Raw genomic sequence first — 21655 nt, forward strand, 5'->3', positions numbered from 1 at the left:
CTTGGCATTTGCACAGAAATCAAACTTAAACTGTATTAATTTGATTTTATATACTTTATCTTTTCAAAAGGCTGCTGTTTTATTTTTATAAATGCAGGCTGCGTTTTATTGCACTCTGTTTGTTGCCCCGATGAGGGCTACGTTATGCACGTTCCATTTTGTTGTTGTTTTTTCGAATCCTCAAAATAAAAATGACATCAAAAATCGGATTTCTTTATTACATTTCTTTAATTTCATCAAAGCAATGAAACATGGTTCATTAATATTGTAATGAAGTTAAACTTGAGGCGACATCGTACAACAGAGTAGTCACGTGATGCATCATTCTTTACAGGATGCGCTGCAGGGAAAATAAACATTTAATCATGAAGGCTCATTATGTATTTGTAGCCAACTAAGTCATTTTGATAGTAGGCTAATATAGATATATAAGGCATGTGTTGCCTTCATTATAAGGCTTTTAATTTTTTGCGGCTCCAGACATACTTGTTTTTTTGGTCCAATATGGCTCTTTCAATATTTTGGGTTGCCGACCCCTGCTTTAGACTGAGGCCTTTAGACTGAGTGTGAATCTGGATTATACATGTTTGACTCAATCTGACTGGTTCATTTAAGACTAAAACGTTTATTTACATTTCATTTATAGTGATATCACAAGTTGCAGTCAATCGCAGAACGATAGTTCTGTTCATTCACGTCGACTCATTAGCCCCACACCCGCCTCCATTAGCACTGCTTTTTTCCAGAAAGATTCATAGAGCTGAATCTTTCTTTTATAAATTGTGTAAAACTATCCGGTAAAACTATTCAGAGATATGATAGATTGCTGTAATACTCTATATGTACCTACGATTAACATGGGGTAGGCCACAACTGGGTGTGTTTGCTCGCCTTTAATTAAAAAACAAGTAATATTATTAAGTAACGTAATTGCAGAGGAAATATACAGCAGTAACTAATTAGATTTACTCCAATACTTCTGAATAAACAAGGCCTTTGCCTTTGTGCATTTAGGAGCAGTATATCTTCATCCACGATGCCTTGATGGAAGCCATTCTTGGGAAGGAAACAGAGGTGCCCTCGAGTCAGCTGCACAGTTACGTCAACAGTATCCTGACGCCGGGCCCAGGGGGCAAAACACGACTAGAGAAGCAGTTCAAGGTGGGCACCGTCTCTTTCTTTATGCAAAGTATATTCAACAAGCAATTTATCTGTGGAAACTGTTTGCAGAACTGCCCTGCATGACATACACTTAGCATATCAGAACACACGCATTTCAATTTTAATGCATATTTATGCTGGTGGGAGTTTAGCTTTTATCACTTTTTGCTTTATCGTTTCACACCTGCGACTTACAAGCCTGACAGGTTCTGTGCGGGTAAAATGTGTGATATGTGGTTTGCTGGAGGTTCATGAGTTCGTCAAATGTTTTATTAGGCCAGATATTCCAGCTTTTTATAGTCCATTTTGGTTCGGTCTCAGTGCCTGAATATACATTAGATATACATATATACATATACATCACATTTTATTTGGGATGCTACATATTACAAAGATTGGAGTGGCAGTGCTTCATATAATGCATTTATTTATTGTTTAGATAACCCTGCTGAAAAATCCAGCTTAAACCAGCCTAGGCTGGTTGGCTGGTTTTAGCTGGTCGACCAGCCTGGTTTAAGAGGGGTTTTGGCCATTTCCAGGCTGGTTTCTAGTCATTTGCAGCCTGGTCTTAGCTGGTCAGGCTGGAAAATGACCAGCTAAATCCAGCTAAAACCAGCTTGACCAGCCAAAACCAGCTAACCAGATTTAGCTGGTCATTTTCCAGCCTGACCAGCTAAGACCAGGCTGGAAATGGCTGGAAACCAGCCTGGAAATGGACAAAACCCCTCTAAAACCAGGCTGGTCGACCAGCTAAAACCAGCCAACCAGCCTAGGCTGGTTTAAGCTGGATTTTTCAGTAGGGAAATCAGGGGTCAACTTAAATATTTCTGCGTGTTGTTTATTTGTTTGATTATTTAACCCCTGAAATTGACCCTTCGCTAAGCCCCGCCCTCCTTAGTTACTGTTGCTACACCTGTCAAGCTTTTGTGCCTGGCACAGCTTTTACAATGTGTCTGCGCCAGTGTCAGACATTGCCAGGGATATCATTAGTCGTTTTTGATGAAGAGGTGAGATATCAGAGGAAGCCAGACAAAAAAGGACTGTAGTATGCATTACACCACATAATAGGCAACCAATTAGAGAATAATTTAATCAAAATTGAAGCTAGGTTAGCCTAGCCGCCTCATACGCTAACCATTCAACAGCTTAGCTTATGCTCAGCATGAGAGGTGAAATTTAAAAATAATCAAATAATAACAAATTAAACCGTAATTTCTCTATTTTTAGCCAAAAAGCCTGATAGATTAATTGTGCAATGAACTATAACGTGACTAACCGACGAGGAAACACGCATGGACAGAGCTTTTACGTAGTTCATTCATAGAAAGAACAGCCAGAAAGGGGAAATTGATGGATTTGTGTTGAATAATAGCATCATTGACCCATAACAGTGTATAGTAAGTTACCTATTATTGTCAGAATGTTTGTGTGCTCTTTATAAGTGACTGAAAAACAGCTGCTGGTAAAGTATATTGATCGCAAGTGCTCAATTTGTGATCGTATCTCGGTTTTGTTCTGTTGATTGGTAATTTCAAATATTCGTTGCTTGAAATTATGTAAATATGAAGTTCTGTAAAGTTAGCAACAGATTCGCAGATTCGTATTTTCTGAATTAATAACTCATGTCATTATGACCTATTCGCTATTAGTATGGCTAACGTTGCTATGGCGAAGGCTTAAACGGAGCATTACTCCGAATATCGAGCGGAAAAAAGAAAAAGACAGCTGTGAAACATAACCTGCTTTGTATTTTTATAGGAAACACAGTTTAGATCTGTTTAGGGAAAGAGGTGTGTGAGTTATTGCTGTCTATCACTGAGTGTGTCAGGAATATCAAACAAAACCAACTTAACTCCGCTCCTTTAGCGCCCCTCACAGAGCTTGATCCACGCTGGCATTTCTCCTCTTGGGTTTTTGGTTTTGAAAAGGGAAAAAAATTCCACCATCCCGTCCAAACTTTAAGGATACCGGATATCAGATTTGCACAGTCCATATGTACAACACTTTGGTTTGTTTCCCTCGCTCGAAAGCTTGACAGAGCCCCTGCTCGTAGCTACGGTTGCTAAGCCACGATTAGTGGATGGCGGTTTTTTGGTGTAGCTTAGCGAAGGGTCAATTCACACTAATTATTGTTCTTATACTAGATAACCTTCCGGTTGAATTCAAAGGGTTGGTGTGATCTTATATGATGGATTTATGCAAATTTTCATTTTATAAATTCAATAACTATTTGTCTTTTATGAATAGTTGGTGACTCAGTGCAATGCAAGATTTGTCGAGTGTTTCAGTGCTCAGAAAGACTGCAACAAGGAGAAGAACCGCAACTCTTCTGTTGTACCATGTAAGTAAAGCAAAATATATAAAACTATGACCAATTAAATGGTTTGCTCACATTCAGGTCATTCCAAAGACATTTGCTCTTCTTCATAGCTCTGACCAAGATGTGTTGTTTTTTTTCAATCCTTAAAGATATCCATCTATATTAAACCAAAATTCAAAACCTTTGTGAAGAAATAAAAAAATAAACCCATATGTATCAAGAGGTTTAATTCAAGTCCTCTGAAAAGACTTAAGCAATTTCTACATCTTTTATTCAGATGTGAACATTGATCAGAGCTCACTCTCTCTTCACAGATGAGAATAAATCTCATTGGTCCTGATACAGTGAACCTTATTGGTTTTCAAGCATCAAGCAAGCATGGTTAAGCTTCTGTGACCAAATTTAAATGCTTTAAACATGATAGCAATGCATTTATTTTCCTTTTTATGTAAATAGTTTTAGGAGAATAAGTTTTCAGTGGAGTGACAGACATCTCAGTGACAAAAACCTGCATTAATGTTTCAAAGATGAATGCATTTCTTATGAGTTTGGAGTGACATGAGCATGAGTAAATGATGACCAGTGTTGGGGGTAAACTGTTATAAGTAACGTGCGTTACATAATAATATTATTTTTTCGAAGTAACAAGTAATATAACGCATTACTTTTAAAAATAATTTATATTATTTGAGTTATTAAAAAAAAATGTTTCAGAGGGGTTAACTGGTATGTTAGTACTTACCGAAGATGCAAACCGTTTCACGAAAACTCCGTTCAATTTAATAAACTGGTTTGACTGGTTCACTTAGAAGATCCAGTTAAAACAAAACAATTCATTCGCGAATCGCCCGTCATCACTACAGACAGTCAAAAACAAAAAAAATGGCAGGCCAGAGACTTACATTTTTGCAATGGATTCTTGTTATTTTGAACTCATCGAAGACAAGAAGTGACTTGTTGTTAAATGTAGATTATGTATAAATAAAACACAGCTCTCCACAGATGGAGTGTTATTAAACAATTTAAAATCTGTTTTTGCCTTAATATGAAGTATGTCATGTTAGAACTCCTAGACTTTATTGCAATCTTTATCTCAATGGACAGTGAATTTACTTTACTAATAACTAGGGCCAGACTGAATCTGCGGACATTTTTTGCTTTTTCTGCGGAGAACTTTGGTAAAAATCAGCGGGATTCTGCGGAATTATTTTGGGAGTATCATAACTAAAACCTTAATATGTGAAATAAAAAGTAATACGTTTTAAAATTTAATTTAATGTTTAAAATGCAAATCCAATTTGATTCCCTTTGTTTGGTAAACAAAACAAGTCTCTCATATAATATCTCTACTAAAAGACAGAAAATATTACTGTACAAACTGCATTGTACATAAATCAGATGAACATTTTCATATTAGTCAATAATATTACTGAAATTAATTTAATAACTGAATAAATATAGAATTACACACATTTACTCAAGTAAATAAACAGAATTAATGATGGGCGGAAAATCTGCAGAATTCTGCACGTGCAGATTCCGTGTGAGCCTACTAATAACACAAAACAAACAAAAGTAGCAAACACATTACTTTACATGCTTTCATTAATCTGTATATACAGTAAGGAATATGAAGGTGTAGGTTATATAAGTGGCTGTTAAATGCAGAGCTTCTCTATAAAAAAAAGGTGAAAAAAAAAGTTTTAAGGCGACGCAGTAGGTAGTGCTGTTGCCTCACAGCAAGAAGGTCGCTGGTTCGAGCCTCGGCTGGGTCAGTTGGCATTTCTGTGTGGAGTTTGCATGTTCTCCCTGTGTTTCGTGGGTTTCCTCCGGGTGCTCCGGTTTCCCACACAGTCCAAAGACATGCGGAACAGGTGAATTGGGTAGGCTAAATTATCCGTAGTGTATGTGTGTTATTGAGTGTGTATAGATGTTTCCCAGAGATCCGCAGGGCATCCGCTGCGTAAAAACATGCTGGATAAGTTGGCGGTTCATTCCGCTGTGGCGACCCTGGATTAATAAAGGGACTAAGCCGAAAAGAAAATGAATGAATGAAAAAGTTTTGAAAGAGACCAAACCTCAGCCAGGTCTGGAAAAGTAACTCAAAAGTATTAAATCGCATTACTTTTAAATAAAGGTAACTAAGTAACGCAATTAGTTACTTTTTGGAGAAGTAACTCAATATTGTAATGCACTACTTTCAAAAGTAACTTTCCCCAACACTGATGATGACATCATTTTCACTTTGTGAGAGTAACTCACATTAAGTATTATCAGCACTAAAGTATCTGTCCTCACTTAAAGGTCAAAATAATAATCATTTATTACACAACACATGTATTTATTGTGTACTGCAGAGTATTTACTGTTATATTTTTTATTCTCACACACCAGTGTTAGTTATTTGAATTGCTATTCTAATATTTAAACTGCAACACATCAATGATCTTGCATCATCGTTTCATCTCATTATTTCACCTTCATCATCTCATTCTGCCTCCTGATTGGCTGTTTTTGTTCCTCTCAGCGGAAAGAGCACGTGTTGGTCTCGCACCGCTGCCTGGGATGAAAGGCACTGATTACATCAATGCATCTTACATAATGGTGAGTCCCCAACACCCCCACTACAGTAAAACATTAATCAGTGCTGTATGTCAAACAAACATTTAGTGTTCTGAGGAGAACAGATCTGTTTTATGGTCACAAGACTGAACATTTGCTGATATGCTGGCTTTGTAGCACCTGTGCACTGCACATGTTTTGAAACGGCATATAGAAAAGAGTTCAAAAAATAACAGGTCAGCATGAAAAAATTCTGTCTTTTAACTACTACTTCAAGAGTTCACACTTAGCTGATGATTTATTATAAAGCTTGTTTGGCATGCTGTCCCAGGAGAGAGCCCTGAGCTCATATGGAGCCCAGGGCTCCCTCCCGTTTGTAAGGCGAGAGGAGAGTTTGAGCTCTGGTAGATCTCAAGAACTCCCCTGCTGTAGTTGCTAACGAACAGATAGTGATTGCTCTTAAGAGATAACTACTTACTAGGTGCATGTCTAAGGTGCTGATTTGGATTAGTCAATTAACTTAAGTTGCAAGTTTTTGGATAGTGGGAGGAAAGCGGGGAACCCAGGGGAAACCCATGTGAGCACGGGAAGAACGTGTAATCTCTGCACAGAAATGTCGGCTGGTTTGGGAAGGGCTAGAACCAGTGACGTTCTTGCTGTGAGGCAACAGTGCTAACCACTGGGCCACCGTGCCACCCATCTAGAAAAGGAGGAGGAGTAGGGGTGGAAGGGGGAATTCTTCAAAACAAAGATGGCTGTTATATGGACATTTAGGGAATTTATAGTGGTTTAGGAATCGTCTGATTGGTAAATCATAAATTGGATAATGCAGGACCAGCCGTAAGCAATCATGCAATCGTGATCCTTTCGAAATTAGTTTATAAATAAACTTCACCAAGTGGTAACTCTATAGGGTGTGTAAATTGGGACACTTTTTGACACTTGAATGTTTCTGTACTAACACTAACAGGGCTACTACCGCAGCAATGAGTTCATCATTACCCAGCATCCCCTGCCTCACACCACTAAAGATTTCTGGAGGATGATCTGGGACCACAACGCTCAAATCATCGTCATGTTACCAGACAACCAAGGCCTGGTGGGTATTCAAGACTATTTGTATATCTCTTGTTTGTCTTGTGTGATGAGGGAAACTCAAGTTAAAGGTGCCATAGAGTGCATTTATACAATTTGTTAAACTGTTCTCTGGTATCAACAGTACGTAGTATTTGGCTTAGGTAAGATGAAAAACTATCCAGAAATTGTTTTATATGCTTGTTTATAACCAAAGGAATTAACCCTAGAGTGAAAAGCTTAAGTTTGACCATATTTGGAACTGTCATGAATATTAATGAGCTCTGCTCTGATAGTCAACAGATTGTGTGTCATTATGTTTCCATCCAAAACTCAGAATTAACTTTATGCGCAAAACTGCAATATCGCATAAAAGACGCTGCGAATAAAGCAGCGTTTCCATCCAACGAGTCAAAGACGACAAAATCATCACTTCTTGATTTACTGGCGCCAAATATCAACAGTAAAATTGTAATTTGCTGCATGAATCTTTTCCTTATTTAATAAATCATTTGCACCTCAGAAGACGATGCCGACGTGCAACTAATGCGTGGTGGCGTTTAAAGGTGTGAGACGCAGAGCTCTTGATAATTCTAGAGGTCATTAATAATATAATAACACTAATACTAATAATAAGTGGTTAGGGCGTTTAAGATTGACCAAAAAAATATTTCAGATGTTTTACAATGTGCTCAGCCTGCTGGTTTGTCCATTCACGCACATTTATATCATCAAATAATCACATGACTTTTTTTTTTTTTTTAAATGTTCATACTGGAATTAGTACGGTGAAAGTGTTTCCATATGCGCATCTTTTCTAATCTAATAAAAAGTTTATCCTACTCAGTTATGTTCGTATGTTTGTTACGCGTATTTTCAAAATTGTTGCGCATCTCGGCGTTTCATCAACCGTTTTTTATGCGCATATCCAAAATGGGATATCCACAGGTGTGATGTATTCCTAAATACACACGTGTAAAATAAACATCCTTAACTCATCAAAAAATATTTTAACAACTTGGCTAGATTGTTGTGTTGTAATGAATATAAGCTAAATTATAATTAAACTCGACAAAAGAAGCCAACAGATATGTTTTTAGTTGTGTAATTTGAAGATATAGGGCTTTATTTTGACGATCCATGCGCAAAGTGCAAAGCGCAAAATCATTAAGGGCGTGTTGGAATCCACTTTTGCTAATATAAGGACGGAAAAATCCACCTTGCGTCATGGCGCATGGTCTAACAGGGTTGAGCTTATTCTCTTAATGAGTTATAGATGTGTTTTGAGAATAAACCAATCAGAGTCTCATCTCCCATTCCTTTTAAGAGTCAGTTGCGCTGCACCATAGCGCATTTGTTATTTACATGGCGACTTTGTAAGTGGAAAAGCTGAACACTTCCCTAGAGTTATATCCAAACCCACATGCTATGCCCCATATGGTCTAAAACCTGACAGGTGGGCAAATTTAAGTTTGTTTTTAATAAAACAAATATAAATGTGCAGATAATAAATAATACTGCTAATAATAATAACATTATACAAAAGCAAATTGTCATGAATAAACTGAAACCCCCCCCCGAGATGAAAAAGGCATGAAAGTATAGTTTTTAAATTTATGTAGGCTAGAAAATAATATGTTTTGTAATATTTTAATCCTTTATATTTATATCCTATATGTATATCCTTATCATATATGCTTAATATTTTAATTCTTTTTCATGTGTAAAGATATTTGCGTATTGCGCTACACCCTGTTTGTATTAAGCAATGTGTAAGCGAGGCGCACAACTAACGCGCTCTGTGCTGGACAATAGACCGGCTTTGTTCTGGTCTGTTGAACAGTCTTTTATAGTTTCCCAAAATAGCAACGCGCCTCAACACGCTTCCGTTTTTTAGATCAGAACGCCTATGGGTGCACATATGAGCGCAAATGCATTTCCTATTTAAACAGCGTGGCGCAAAATGACAAAACGACTCTTGCGCCAAGCTGAAACTAGCCAACAACAATTGCGTCGTACCTTACGCCAGGTGTATGATAGGGCCCATAGTGTATATGAAAACACAGGCAGGAATTAATCAACATACATGTGAACAAATGAGGTTTATTGACGTACTTTCACTCCATAGAAATCCCAGTAAGAGCTAAGTGATATGACACAATGCATAAAAATGCATCAAACACTTATATTCCTGGATTTACATGTGTCTGTTGCTTCATTTCAAACATAATTTCACGATATACACTAGGGCTGAACAATATAAGGTTTCAGCATTGATGTCGCAATGTGTGAATCTGCAATAGTCATTTCGCAGGATCTCAAGAGATTTCAAGTTCATTTAAACCATTTGGACACAAGACATCATGTTTTCTGCTTTAACAATTAGATTTGCATAAAGGGTTTATATAATTATACAATGAAGACACTGTTATTTTATATTGGATTATTGAATTTCTCCATCTCTATACTGTTAGACTCAACCGAAAACAATAGTTTTGTTTATTTCATTTTTATCTTTGTTCTATTGTTTTCGTCTGTGCTATTGCTTTAAATGATATTATTTTGTGCAATTTTGGATCATTTTGTATATTTTATGCAGATGCACTCCCCAACAAAATCATCCCAAGCAATGTAAAGTTGGGAATTTTTTTATATTCATATCACAATATACATCACAGAAAAACGAAATATCGCAATATCGTTTTTTTAATACATATCGTGCAGCCCTAATATACACATTAAACTAACAAAAATACACTTAAACAGTCCTAATGCCTCTTTGGGGTGACGCTGAATACATTCATAAACCATATTTCTGACACTCTGTAAACAGATGAGCTCCATAGTCGTGCTTGGCTGCTTAATTCACACTCACAGAACAGCTTTATCTTGCTTAAAGCCTGGCTTGCTTTCAAAATAAGAGTCCCACATGCATGTTTTAGAATTGAAGGGAAAAAATATAGTTGAAATCTTATTAGGAAATGTTGAGGCCAATCAAACGCTGCTAGGAACGTGCATATTAATAATCCCATGTGCAACAGTCTGTGTTTTGTTATGACTGTTCCTGTTTTGCACTGGGATTTTACACTCACTGGATTGAAATGAGAACAATGGTGTTTAAAGCTTATGGTATGTCATTCTCTTATACTAAAGTCTTATTATTCAACTATGCCAAGGTATATCCAGAATTACATTCTATGGCACCTTATAGGCCGTGCTCCTCAAGGTCATCCGATGTGCTGTTATACTGTGAGCAGTGAATTATGGTAATGGGCTGGGAGAGCGTCCGTTTTTCTGTTCGTCTTTAATGAACTCCTTCACGTATGTTCCTGCAGGCGGAGGATGAGTTTGTGTATTGGCCGAGTCGAGAGGAAGCCATGAACTGTGAGGCGTTTACAGTCACTCTTATCAGTAAAGACAGACTCTGTCTCTCCAATGAGGAACAGATCATCATTCATGACTTCATCCTGGAGGCCACACAGGTCTGTGGAGAAACCGCTCCCGATTGAAAGTGTTTCAAATGTATCATTAATATAAGAGGTCGAATAATTCAGGAACTCTTGTTATTAGAGATATAAATCACACCAAGCAATTTTGTGTTCATGTAATAGACATACTAACATAGTCCTCTTGGCTAAAACAAGGCTAAATTTGAGCTGCCGGTGTAAATCTAATAGACATCTAACAATAGCCTGAAACTAGACTAGTCATCAAATAGACATTCCCATGTGTATTCATTCATTTCTGTGTATGTGATGACTGGTCTAGGTTCAGGCTACTTTTAGATGTCGATTTTCACTTGACAGCTCAAATTTAGACTTGTTTTAGCCAAGACAACTATGTCAAGATGTCTATCAGACGTCTATTAGACATCTTTTTAGCATAAATGCTTGTTGGGATGGAAAAGAGTGCACAGATGTCACATGCTTCTCATTTTTAAATGCAAAACAAAGCTCTACAAATAAAATATAAATATATAATCAACATATAGGATGTTGAAAACTTCTGTTGAAGTTTTGCTACAAGCTCATCTTTGATAAAAATACATATTGTTACTGAATATTTAATTGGTCTGTTAATTATATTTAAGTATGAATAATAATATACTTTGTAATAAATAATATACTTTAATTATATAATAACAAATACACTTTGTTACCTTTTATTAGTAAATATAAATTACTTTTAATTATTATTATGATTTTAATTATTACAAGCAATTTTGTTACAATGTAAAATAACCTTTTACTTAATAAGTATATTTAGATTTTCCTATGATGCAAAGCTGAGATTTTAGCATCATTATTATCCTTCTAGTATTGCTGCTAAGGAAATATTTATTATTGTTCTTAATAATACAGCCTATGACTTCTTAACTACACTCATACATATTAAATGCTTCTTATTTTTGTGGTAACTACTGAAGAGAAAGAATAGATGAATTATATAGTTCTAATAAAAAGCATCAGACATTAAATATATATTATAGATAAAATCTGTACATACTGTATACACTGTAAAAAGCAGTTGGTTTCTTTACTTATAAATTGTGAGTAAACCTGTTGTCTTGAAAATAACAAGTTGATTTTGCTTTTAAAAAGTGAGTAAATTAGTTACTTGGAACTGTTAAGTTGACTTAACTCAATTTTTATAATTACGCACATAGTTCTTATACTTAATAATTTTAAAGCAACAGGTTTACTATTTTTTCAGCAAAGTCAACAAATCACTTCTTACAGCGTATATTATACATAAATAATTTGTATTCTGTCTACCGTAAAATTATTTTAAATGATTGTCTCCCTCTCTTTTACTCATTAGGATGATTACGTTTTAGAAGTTCGTCATTTTCAGTGCCCAAAATGGCCAAACCCCGACGCTCCCATTAGCAGCACTTTCGAGCTCATCAATGTCATCAAAGAAGAGGCCATGACCAGAGATGGACCCACTATAGTGCATGATGAGTAAGTGATGCGCTTTTATCTCAAATTCGCCTCATGGAATGTACAGTTTGACTTAGAAGAACCTGCATACTGATATACAGTATGTTGCATGTCAGAATTGACACATAGACACATAGATGTGACTTCAGATGTGTATTAAGTAGTGCTTGGCAAAGATTAATCTCAATTAATCGCATCCAAAATTAAAGTTTGTTTGGATATTCAATTTAATTCAAGTTTACATCTATAGCACTTGTACATTATTACATTACAGTCACAATCAGAATAGTTACTTCACAGTAATTCCTATATTTTTTCTTCTGGAGAAAGCCTTATTTGTTTTATTTCGGCTAGAATAAAAGCAGGGTTTTTTTTTAACCATTTTAGGGTCAATATTATTAGCAATTTTTTTCTTGATTGTCTACAGAACAAGCCATCGTTATACCTTTGCCTAATTACCCTAACTTGCCTAATTAACCTAGTTAAGTCCTTAAGGGTGCTTTCATGCTAGCACTTTTGGTCCGCACTTGGGTTCATTTTATATCAGAGTTTGGTACATTTAGCTAGTGTGTACGAGTTCTAGGGTACGATTTGCATGAATTCTGGTCCGGTTTACATCTGATATGAATTCAATTGGACCAAATAACGGAAGCAATCTGCCAAATCTTTAGTTTTCATAGCGTTCATTTGTGTGTGTGTGTGTCTGTGTATTACTTAACTTTACCTTGGCGACAAGCAAGACTGACCCAGTGCAAACACAGTGATAATGTCTGCTTGTCTCCTCCAAAAACGACTTCGCATCGCGAAGATATCGCATGATGTTCTGAACGTTTTTAATATTTTTTTGCAGCAGATAGATGCAAGTGGCTCTCTGTATGTTACCAAAACCAAAACATTCAGTAAAAGCAGAATGACGGCGATGTGTGTATGTTTTTCCATTTTGGTGCCTTGGCTCCCATGGCTGTCCATACCTAGCAACAGCCGTACACACAACAGCAGCTTGATAACGCAAGGTTAGCAGGGTTTAAAAGAAAAAAAGACACAAACCAGCTGAGAAGGTGGCAAGGGGGGACAATCAAACTTGGGTTCGGAGCAGGCAATTGAACCAAGTGTGAAAGCACCCTAAATAGGGTATATGCACAGCTAGTGTTTCTTTCTATATACCAATAAACTTCCAGTGAACGGAATTAACTGAAATCCCATTGAAAAAACCCATTGACTTTGAGATGAGGGAAGCGGAACTGCTAACAAGCTTCCGGGTTTTTGCAAATTGACGTCATAGTTCCTCGACCCTATAGGGGAAAAAATATACAGGGGGGCTATTAATTCAACTGTACATACACACATATATTATGTCAAAACAAAGTTATTTTGGATGCGGTTAATCTTTGCCCAGCACTCGTAATAAAAATTGTCCACGTTATGTAAAGTTTTAGTTTCTCTGAAGCATGAAAACTAAGCTGAATTGAGCAGAGCTCTCCAACATTCCTTCTTGATATGTCAGCGTTTTGGCCATCTTTCATGTGCAGCTCGTTCGACGGAGGCTTTGGAAACGAAACAAAAGAGATTCAATAGAGTGGAAACAAAAAAGCCTTCCATTTTAGACTACAAAGAGTTGAGAATCTTTCTAGTCAGAAGCAGCTCTCCGTCGAACAACAGGGAGACGTGAGCGCAGAAATAACTCCACAGGAGAAGCAGATCTTTGCTTCTGTCAACAGGAGGAGCGTTTCTAATGAACGCCATGCTAATTAAGACAGCCATCTTATGGAAAGCTCTTAGGGGTGATACCATAGTAACATTGCACATTTCCAAAAGCTCAATTAGTCCACCATGTTTATCAGATGAGGCAAGCGGGCCTCATTAGCATAATGAATAAACATGAGGGGGCCGTTGCGAGTCATTTTGCGGCAAAGTGATGTCTGTTGATATTAAAGAATACTCGTTAGGGCTAATTGGATCACAGCACCTTAGGGTGTCAAACAATAGAAGCAGTAATGGATTTGATTCTCATAAATACAGAGTTTATGGTGGGAGACGTTACATTGCTGTTAGAGAGAGAACAGCCAGAACACAAGATGAATGAGAACAGATCATCCACAACATGAACAGAAAGAGAAAATCTACTCTCAGAGTAAACAGCAGCAGCACACAAAGTCTTCAAATCATACAGCTGATTTTTTTGTGCAATTTGACTTGCTTTTTGGTCCCACTTTATTTTGATGATCCATTTGAGTATTAGTAGATTGTCTGCTTAATATCTGTTGATACTGCTCGTTCAACAGACATTTAACTGACTATAAGAAACTTAGCAAGTACATGTTCAATTCAATTTTTTTTCAATTCACCTTTATTTGTATAGCGCTTTTACAATGTAGATTGTGTCAAAGCAGCTTCACATAAAAGGTCATAGTAAATTGGAACAGCCAATCAGGACGCAGAACACAATGTGCTGTTGAAAAAAAGCAGGTCACACTTTATTTTGATGGTCCGTTTGTTGAATTTAAGTTACATTGCATCTACATGTCAACTTACACGAACCCTAACCCCAAGCTAACAGTCTACTTATAATCTAATGAGAATTAGTTGGCATGTAGATGCAATGTAACTTAAAGGGCACATAGTTTACCTTTTTTTTATGATTTAATATTAATATTATGGTTCTTCTGAGTGTGCCAGTTTAGGTTCAGTTTAAAACACAATTCAGATTTTTTTATTAAAATGTTAAAAAGTGTCATGTTGGGGGCGTGTCCACAGTTCGCTGATTTATGGGTGTGTTGCTTCACATGTAAATTAGTTTCGGCTTCCCGCCAACGTAACAAGGGGGCGGGGCCATGAGCTTACCCGCTCTGTGTTTGCAGACTGAGAGGATCCGCATTCAGTCGTACATGTACGACTCGGACACAGACCAAGCAGAGAGTACAAAATCATATGTGTCTTTGTACAGTTTTACAGCCAACTGTGTGCTAGTTTCAAGTGCCGAGCTTGTACACAGAAACTAATAACCACGCACACTGAATTAACTTTGACTGAGGCACCGGATGCGCCGCTCGAAGCCGCGACACGGCACACCAGACACTCTCTGCGGCGCGGCAGAAACATGAAGTGTCCCGAATCGTTGCGCCACGCATTTTAGAATTCAAAACATAGGTTTCTATAAGGGTACACACAACGGCGCTTCAAGTCTGCAGCGGTCCGCGGCGCCCAGCCGTCGACTTGAGTGTACCCTGATAGAAGCCGATGTTTAGAATTCTAAAACGCATGCTAGTTAAGATCACAGGGAGCTTCTGGGATCGCGAGAAATGCAAACGGCTGAAGTATAAGGTAGACTCAATGAGAAGTACACATGTTTGCAAACCTACCTACAACCAGTAATTCCGATTAGAGCGATAATGTGGAGAATATTGCTCTTGTGTTGAGCCCAATGAGCCTTGCATCTAAAAATAGAGCTAGGGTGTTCCTTTAGTGATATCGCTTCGACTCACGCTGAAAATGGCGGACGTGAATCAACAAACTGAGGATATGATGACGCGCCTGTCAATCAATATTGGTGGGCGGGGGGACCGCACTCCTACGTAAAGTTGCGGTCGGTTTGAAAACCGCTCCAATTGGTCCACCGTTTTTTATGTTGTTAAATTGAAAAAAAAAAGCACTGGGTGTGTTTATATCACCCCAATATGATGGTCTATACACCATACATGCACATATGTCTGTCCAAACAGCTTGAAAAGTAGATTTTTTACCATAGGTGCCCTTTAAATTCAACAAACGGGCCACCAAAATAAAGTGTGACCTGCTTTTTTTTAACAGCACATTGTGTTCTGCGTCCTGATTGGCTGTAGACCACTGTCAATCAATCTCCTCTTTAACCCACCCACTGCCACTTCAGCCAATTATATTTCAGCACCCCGGATTGCTTTGGTGGAAAACCGCTTATTTCATTCATTCAGTCAGGAAGGCTCTCAAAGTATGCGCCCGCAGCCAAAAATTCAATCTCCGGTGGACACAAGCAGACTCCGAAATGAGACACAGATTCAGAGTTTCTCATGAGGTGGTTATTCATTAGCAAATAATATAAATATTACGAACATAAACATTAGGTGACCCTGTGTCTTAACAACACGCTACATGATGAGAGTGGTAAGCAATTTGTCTGTTTGCACGGTACACAATAGAAATTTAAATACAGGCATTCAGAAGCACAGAATAGTGCACTCACTGCGCTCCAGTGAAATGGTAAGATTTACAATCTAATTAAAACATATTAATCCTCTTTAACATTATTAAATGTACATGCTGAATCACTGATATGTGTTAGCTTGCACTGAGTCAAAGTTCTAAAATTGTTTTCAAGATCTGAAGTGAACTATCGGCTGCTGCTTTCAGAAGCATGGCAATAAATGTCACATAAAATAGCATTCAAACTCACGTTGTTAGCATTTAACACTGAATAAAGCACATGAGGTGTACCTGAGGCGATCAGTTTATCCTGTTGTTCACCTGTGAGAAACAGATGCAGTTTCTAAATTAGAAATTTCAGGTTTTGGTTTGGACAAAAACTCCTTTTAGTATGGAAAATACACGTGCCATTGCTTTTAGTTAGAAAACAGCTCAAATCAGCCTTTAGGTGTGTCAAGTCATGTCAATCTGGCAACCTGAGCTTGCATGGACTAGTCAGAGGAGGAGCCGAGTGAAAATGTGTTTTGATCCAGGAGTGCAATACCTAGTTTAACCACTGGGTGTCAAACTTACATCTTTGTCATTGATTGTCTTCTTTTTTTCCAACCCTGCTATTTTAATGTTTATATTGATGATTTTAGAAAAATTAAATTCCCACTTTATTTACTCATAATATTTTCATTATTTTTAATGTGACATGCAAGTTAAAATGTGTTTTGTAGAGCGTGGAGTGTAGACAGTTGTGATATATGATGTATGTTTGTGTGTGTCAGGTTTGGTGCAGTGTCTGCTGGGATGTTTTGTGCTCTCACCACACTGTCCCAGCAGCTGGAGAGTGAAGGAGCTGCAGGCGTCTATCAGGTGGCCAAGATGATCAACCTCATGAGACCTGGAGTCTTTACCGACATTGTAAGTGTTTATATTGAGCCAGTTTAGTGTTTGTGTAGTTCACTCACATAAAATAATAACAATAGTTCATTGTATTCATTGTTTACTCAAATGATACGAGCCTAACTTTATTTCTTTTATCTTTTATAGAACACAAAAAGAACCTTGAATTGAACCCTTAAATTGAATTCGAGTCAATAAACTGTCACTTTAATTTTATTAAGTAAAGTGTCAATAAATTATTACCAAAACAAAATTGATCATAAAATTGTATTGTCGAGCCCTGCAGGTAACATATGTTGATGTTTTTTATTAATAACTAGTGGTGGGTCATTATCGGCGTTAACGTGCTGCGTTAACGCGAGACATTTATCGGGCGATAAAATAAATATCGCCGTTAATCTACTCTCAAAGTTGGGTTGGGAGCTGGGTCAATTATACACAAGCTATAATGACTTTCACCTTGATATTTTAGTGCAGGTGTGTACCTGGCCGGTGAGCCGTCTGACCAAAATGTGCCCTTCTGAATCAAATCAGCAGGATGCTCTTCTGGATCTTTCACTTACTTCGAAGACACGACTGACTTTGTTAACATGGACATCTGTAATCTAGTTATTTGCCTTAATAGACAGTCATATAATTAAGGTGTTTACGTGAAGTGCTTTCATGTAAGAATTTCCTGTAATTTTGGGTGACTAACTGCAGTTCGGCAGTTTCACTTTAACTCATGAACATTTCATTCATGCCCCCGTGATATACTGGGCATTAGATGCAAATAAGAAGTAAGGATTGATGAGAGTGTTATGAAATTTAATAACGCACGCCGCATGGAAAGAAAAAACACTTCCGCATTTCGCTTTTATCATAGTAGAACAGTTTCTCAAGCAGTTTGTGATGCATTTTGGAAATAGGAGATGAACCCCTGGTCTAATGCACCACCTGGCTTGAGAAACCCATTCTTGAGACTTGGGTAGCACACATATTCTGAATGCCTTCGGCAGAATTCAGATGAGCCATTTTAGTCTAGATTAATCTAGATGAATTCCAAGATTACAGTGAGATTAGTCTAGATTTAAAAAATTGATCTATGCCCACCTATATTAATAACAATATAGACAAATATTTGTATGAAGTGACTGGAACTAAAAGGTAAACAAATTCAATTCATTTGTGGGCCGTATTATTTAATGTGACTTCTTCATTTGATTCCCAATTAGAGAAAATTGGTTCAATATGGCCATTATTTAACTAAAGTAAATGAACAAACTGATCAAATGTAGCCTCAAATTTGTACACAGGACTTATTTGTTTCCAAATAACACCTAATTAATTTAACACAGAAACATTTTAACTAAAGTTTCTTAATGAAACTTCTCTGTGGAAACCATGATTTCAGTAATAAAAGGCTTTATGTTCAAAAGAATGAACTTTAAACTATATATTCTATAAGCCAGGGGGATCTGCAGAAAGTTGTTCAATTTTGGTTTATTGAACGACTAGTGCATGTTAACCCATCCTTAACACACACACACACACACACACACAAAAAAAGATTGTTCAGTTATATTTATTGAACAGTAAGAGATATAATGTTTTTTGTATAATGGCCATGTTTTTATTAAAAATAAATAAATGATTATTTTGTTTTGAATACTTTAAAGAATCCCTTATCCAAAAAGCACCTGATACATTAATTATCCCCGAATGTCATTTTGTTCGTTTTTATTTTTCACGTAGGCATTTACATTTCATTCACCTTTATATCAGGGTTCAGATGCAAAAAGTGCCATCTGAAATTTTCTTCTAAAAAGAGCAGTTTTCCCAAGCTCCTGTACTGTATGTATGTTTAGTAAATTCACTTTTATGGTAAAAAACAGGTTCTTTGCATTGCCTTTATAGTGAAATAACTGCAAAAAAATATTGGAGGCTGCGAAAAATAGTTTATAAAAATAGTATCATTTCAACACTGACAAACCTGGCAGGGGTCCTACCTTAACTCTTCTGTGGGATCCACACAGTTGGGATACGCCACTGCATAGGAAATATCCCAGTAACTGCTTAGCAACACACTGAAAATCATCTAGAAAGTATTGTTGGAGCAGAATTTGCACAGCCAGCAGATTCAATTTTTTTTTCAATTCACCTTATTTGTATAGCGCTTTTACAATGTAGATTGTGTCAAAGCAGCTTCACATAGAAGATCATAGTAAATAGGAACAGTGTAGTTCAGTCTTCAGTGTTTAAGTTCAGTTCAGTTTAGCTCAGTTCAGAGTTTTGTTTTGTTTGTTTATTCACAGAAAATGTAAAACGGTTGTTGCACCTGTTCTAAATGCATTTGTTCTGTGTCTATGCTCTATTATCTACAGTCATCATTTGGCCCACATGGAATCTGCACGCGCAGATTTCCGCAGATTTCTAGCCCATCATTAATTCTGTTTATTTACTTGAGTAAATGTGTGTAAATCTATATTTATTCAGTTTTTCAACTAATTTCAGTAATATTATTGACTAATATGAAAATGTTCATCTGATTTAAGTACAATGCAGTTTGTACAGTAATATTTTCTGTCTTTTAGTAGAGATATTATATGAGACTTGCTTTGTTTACCAAATAAAGTGAATCTAATTGGATTTGCATTTTAAACATTAAATAAAAGTTGAAAAGATATTATCTTTTATTTCACATATTAAGGTTTTAGTTAGGATACTCCCAAAATAATTCCGCAGAAATCCGCAGATTTTTACCAAAATTCTCTGCAGAAATAGCTAAAAATGTCCGCAGATTACATCTGGCCCTAGTCATCATGTTTTCTGTGTTCCTCTGTTTTTCAGGAACAGTACCAGTACCTTTACAAAGCTATGCTAAGCCTGATAAGCACTAAAGAGAACGGATCCAGCCCCATGTCCCTGGACAGAAACGGCAGTATGGCCATGTCTGACGAATCAGACCCCGCCGAAAGCTTGGAGTCCCTCGTCTGAAGCCCCCCCGAACAGGCGCGAGAAGAAGAGGCACTTAATCTAACTTTGTAAAACTTCAAGGACTAAGACAGACTTTTTCTGAGGCCTTTTTTGCCAGAACTCTTGGTTAAAAGAATAACCTGATTACTTTTTTACACTGATAAAAAGTTTTTGATATTTATTTTTTTCGCCATTTTATGTCTTAATGTTATCCTACTGAACATTTGCACCGACGTTTTTGAGTTCACAACAAACGAAACAAAACGACACACAGTTCTGTCTAGTTTGCACTATGAAAATATCAGTGTTACTGCCTACTCCACCATCTGGACCACAGTCGGCTTCCCGCTCACGTGAACTCTCTCTCTCTCTCTCTCTCTCTCTCTCTCTCAGTCACGCTCTTATGTTGACATTTCATAATAAAGCGGCTCTCCGAAGCTTTAGGAATAACCGCCACAAACGAAAACGACCTCAGAAGCTGGAAAAAGAGATTAATCCCATGTTCAACCTGCGAAGACCCACCTCCAAACGTCACGTCCGCCAATTAAAGACCATATTTACGAGCAATATGGATTACGTTGGTTTCGATTTGTATGTTTGCTTTGATCATTTTGCGCACCTGAAATCATATAGCTATCCATTACGCTTCTAGTTAAACCCATATTTACTTTCTCAAAAGGTGGTATTAAAACAGCTACTGTGAACTTTTGTATGATTCATATTCTGCTTTTAATATATATGACTATATCGTATATCATGATAACGTGTGCTTTTGTAAATGTTAACTGTCATTCGGAGCTCCATCGACGGATCCGCAGAGCTCATGTCTTCTCTAGCGCCCCCTGCTGGTTTGATTTCTCCATCGCTTTATGCTGCAAAGCTGCTACTTGTGTCACTTGAGTGCAACTGAACAGGTGATGACCTTCCCTGTCAACTCATAATGTAGGAGTTAGCTATTCGCCCTCTTCATTTTGTAATTTTATACTGCTCTACGTTTGATTTCTTTTATTTGTTTTTAATAGTTCTGACATAAACCGTCCCATACTCTGAGAATAATGTATACAAGTCTCTCGATGCCTTCTGTACAGTCTCATCTCCTCTCAGCCCGCGCGTGTGTGTGTATGTGTGTGCGTGTTGTGTTTGGTATTGAAACAAGTAGACTAAGTCTAAGCATTTCTTCACTGACCGACTAACTTCTGTCGCTATCATTCATTTCAGATACAGCTAGGAAAAACAGTTACTGTAATATCGCAAACGGTTCTCTACATGCCATACAGCACAAAGGCCTTGCTAACGGAACATTAGAGTCATGTTTATAACAAAAAAAACATTAATTTTTACCAAAGACTACAACCGTCATTTTCTTCAGTCATAAAACGTCATAAAGTCGTCTTATTATTATTACTATAAGCGTTGTTATTGGTTAAAGAAGTTTTCAGAAGAATGTGTTGGTAGTGTCTGGAAAACAGGTTTGAAAATGATCCCACAATGTTTGTTTCGTTTTATGTTTAGCTTTTTTGTTTCGCTTTGTTTTTCTTATTCGGTTTGTTCAAATTTCTCCACTAAAAGATGT

General features: G+C 37.0%; 1 protein-coding gene across 2 annotated transcripts in view; it reads left to right on the forward strand.

Moving 5' to 3' along the window:
• The window catches only part of ptprga (protein tyrosine phosphatase receptor type Ga), a 592629-nt gene extending 570974 nt beyond the window's left edge, over nt 1–21655 (forward strand). For both annotated transcript variants that reach the window (XM_056467738.1, XM_056467739.1), the window contains exons 23-30: nt 1015–1161; nt 3409–3502; nt 6009–6085; nt 7014–7142; nt 10453–10599; nt 11939–12081; nt 17010–17145; nt 19957–21655. In XM_056467738.1, the coding sequence (XP_056323713.1) occupies nt 1015–1161; nt 3409–3502; nt 6009–6085; nt 7014–7142; nt 10453–10599; nt 11939–12081; nt 17010–17145; nt 19957–20103 (1020 nt within the window). In that variant the 3' untranslated portion in view covers nt 20104–21655. The remainder of the gene's footprint in view (nt 1–1014; nt 1162–3408; nt 3503–6008; nt 6086–7013; nt 7143–10452; nt 10600–11938; nt 12082–17009; nt 17146–19956) is intronic.

This window comes from Danio aesculapii, chromosome 11 (genome assembly GCF_903798145.1).
Source record: "Danio aesculapii chromosome 11, fDanAes4.1, whole genome shotgun sequence".
Classification (NCBI taxonomy): Eukaryota; Metazoa; Chordata; class Actinopteri; order Cypriniformes; family Danionidae; genus Danio; species Danio aesculapii.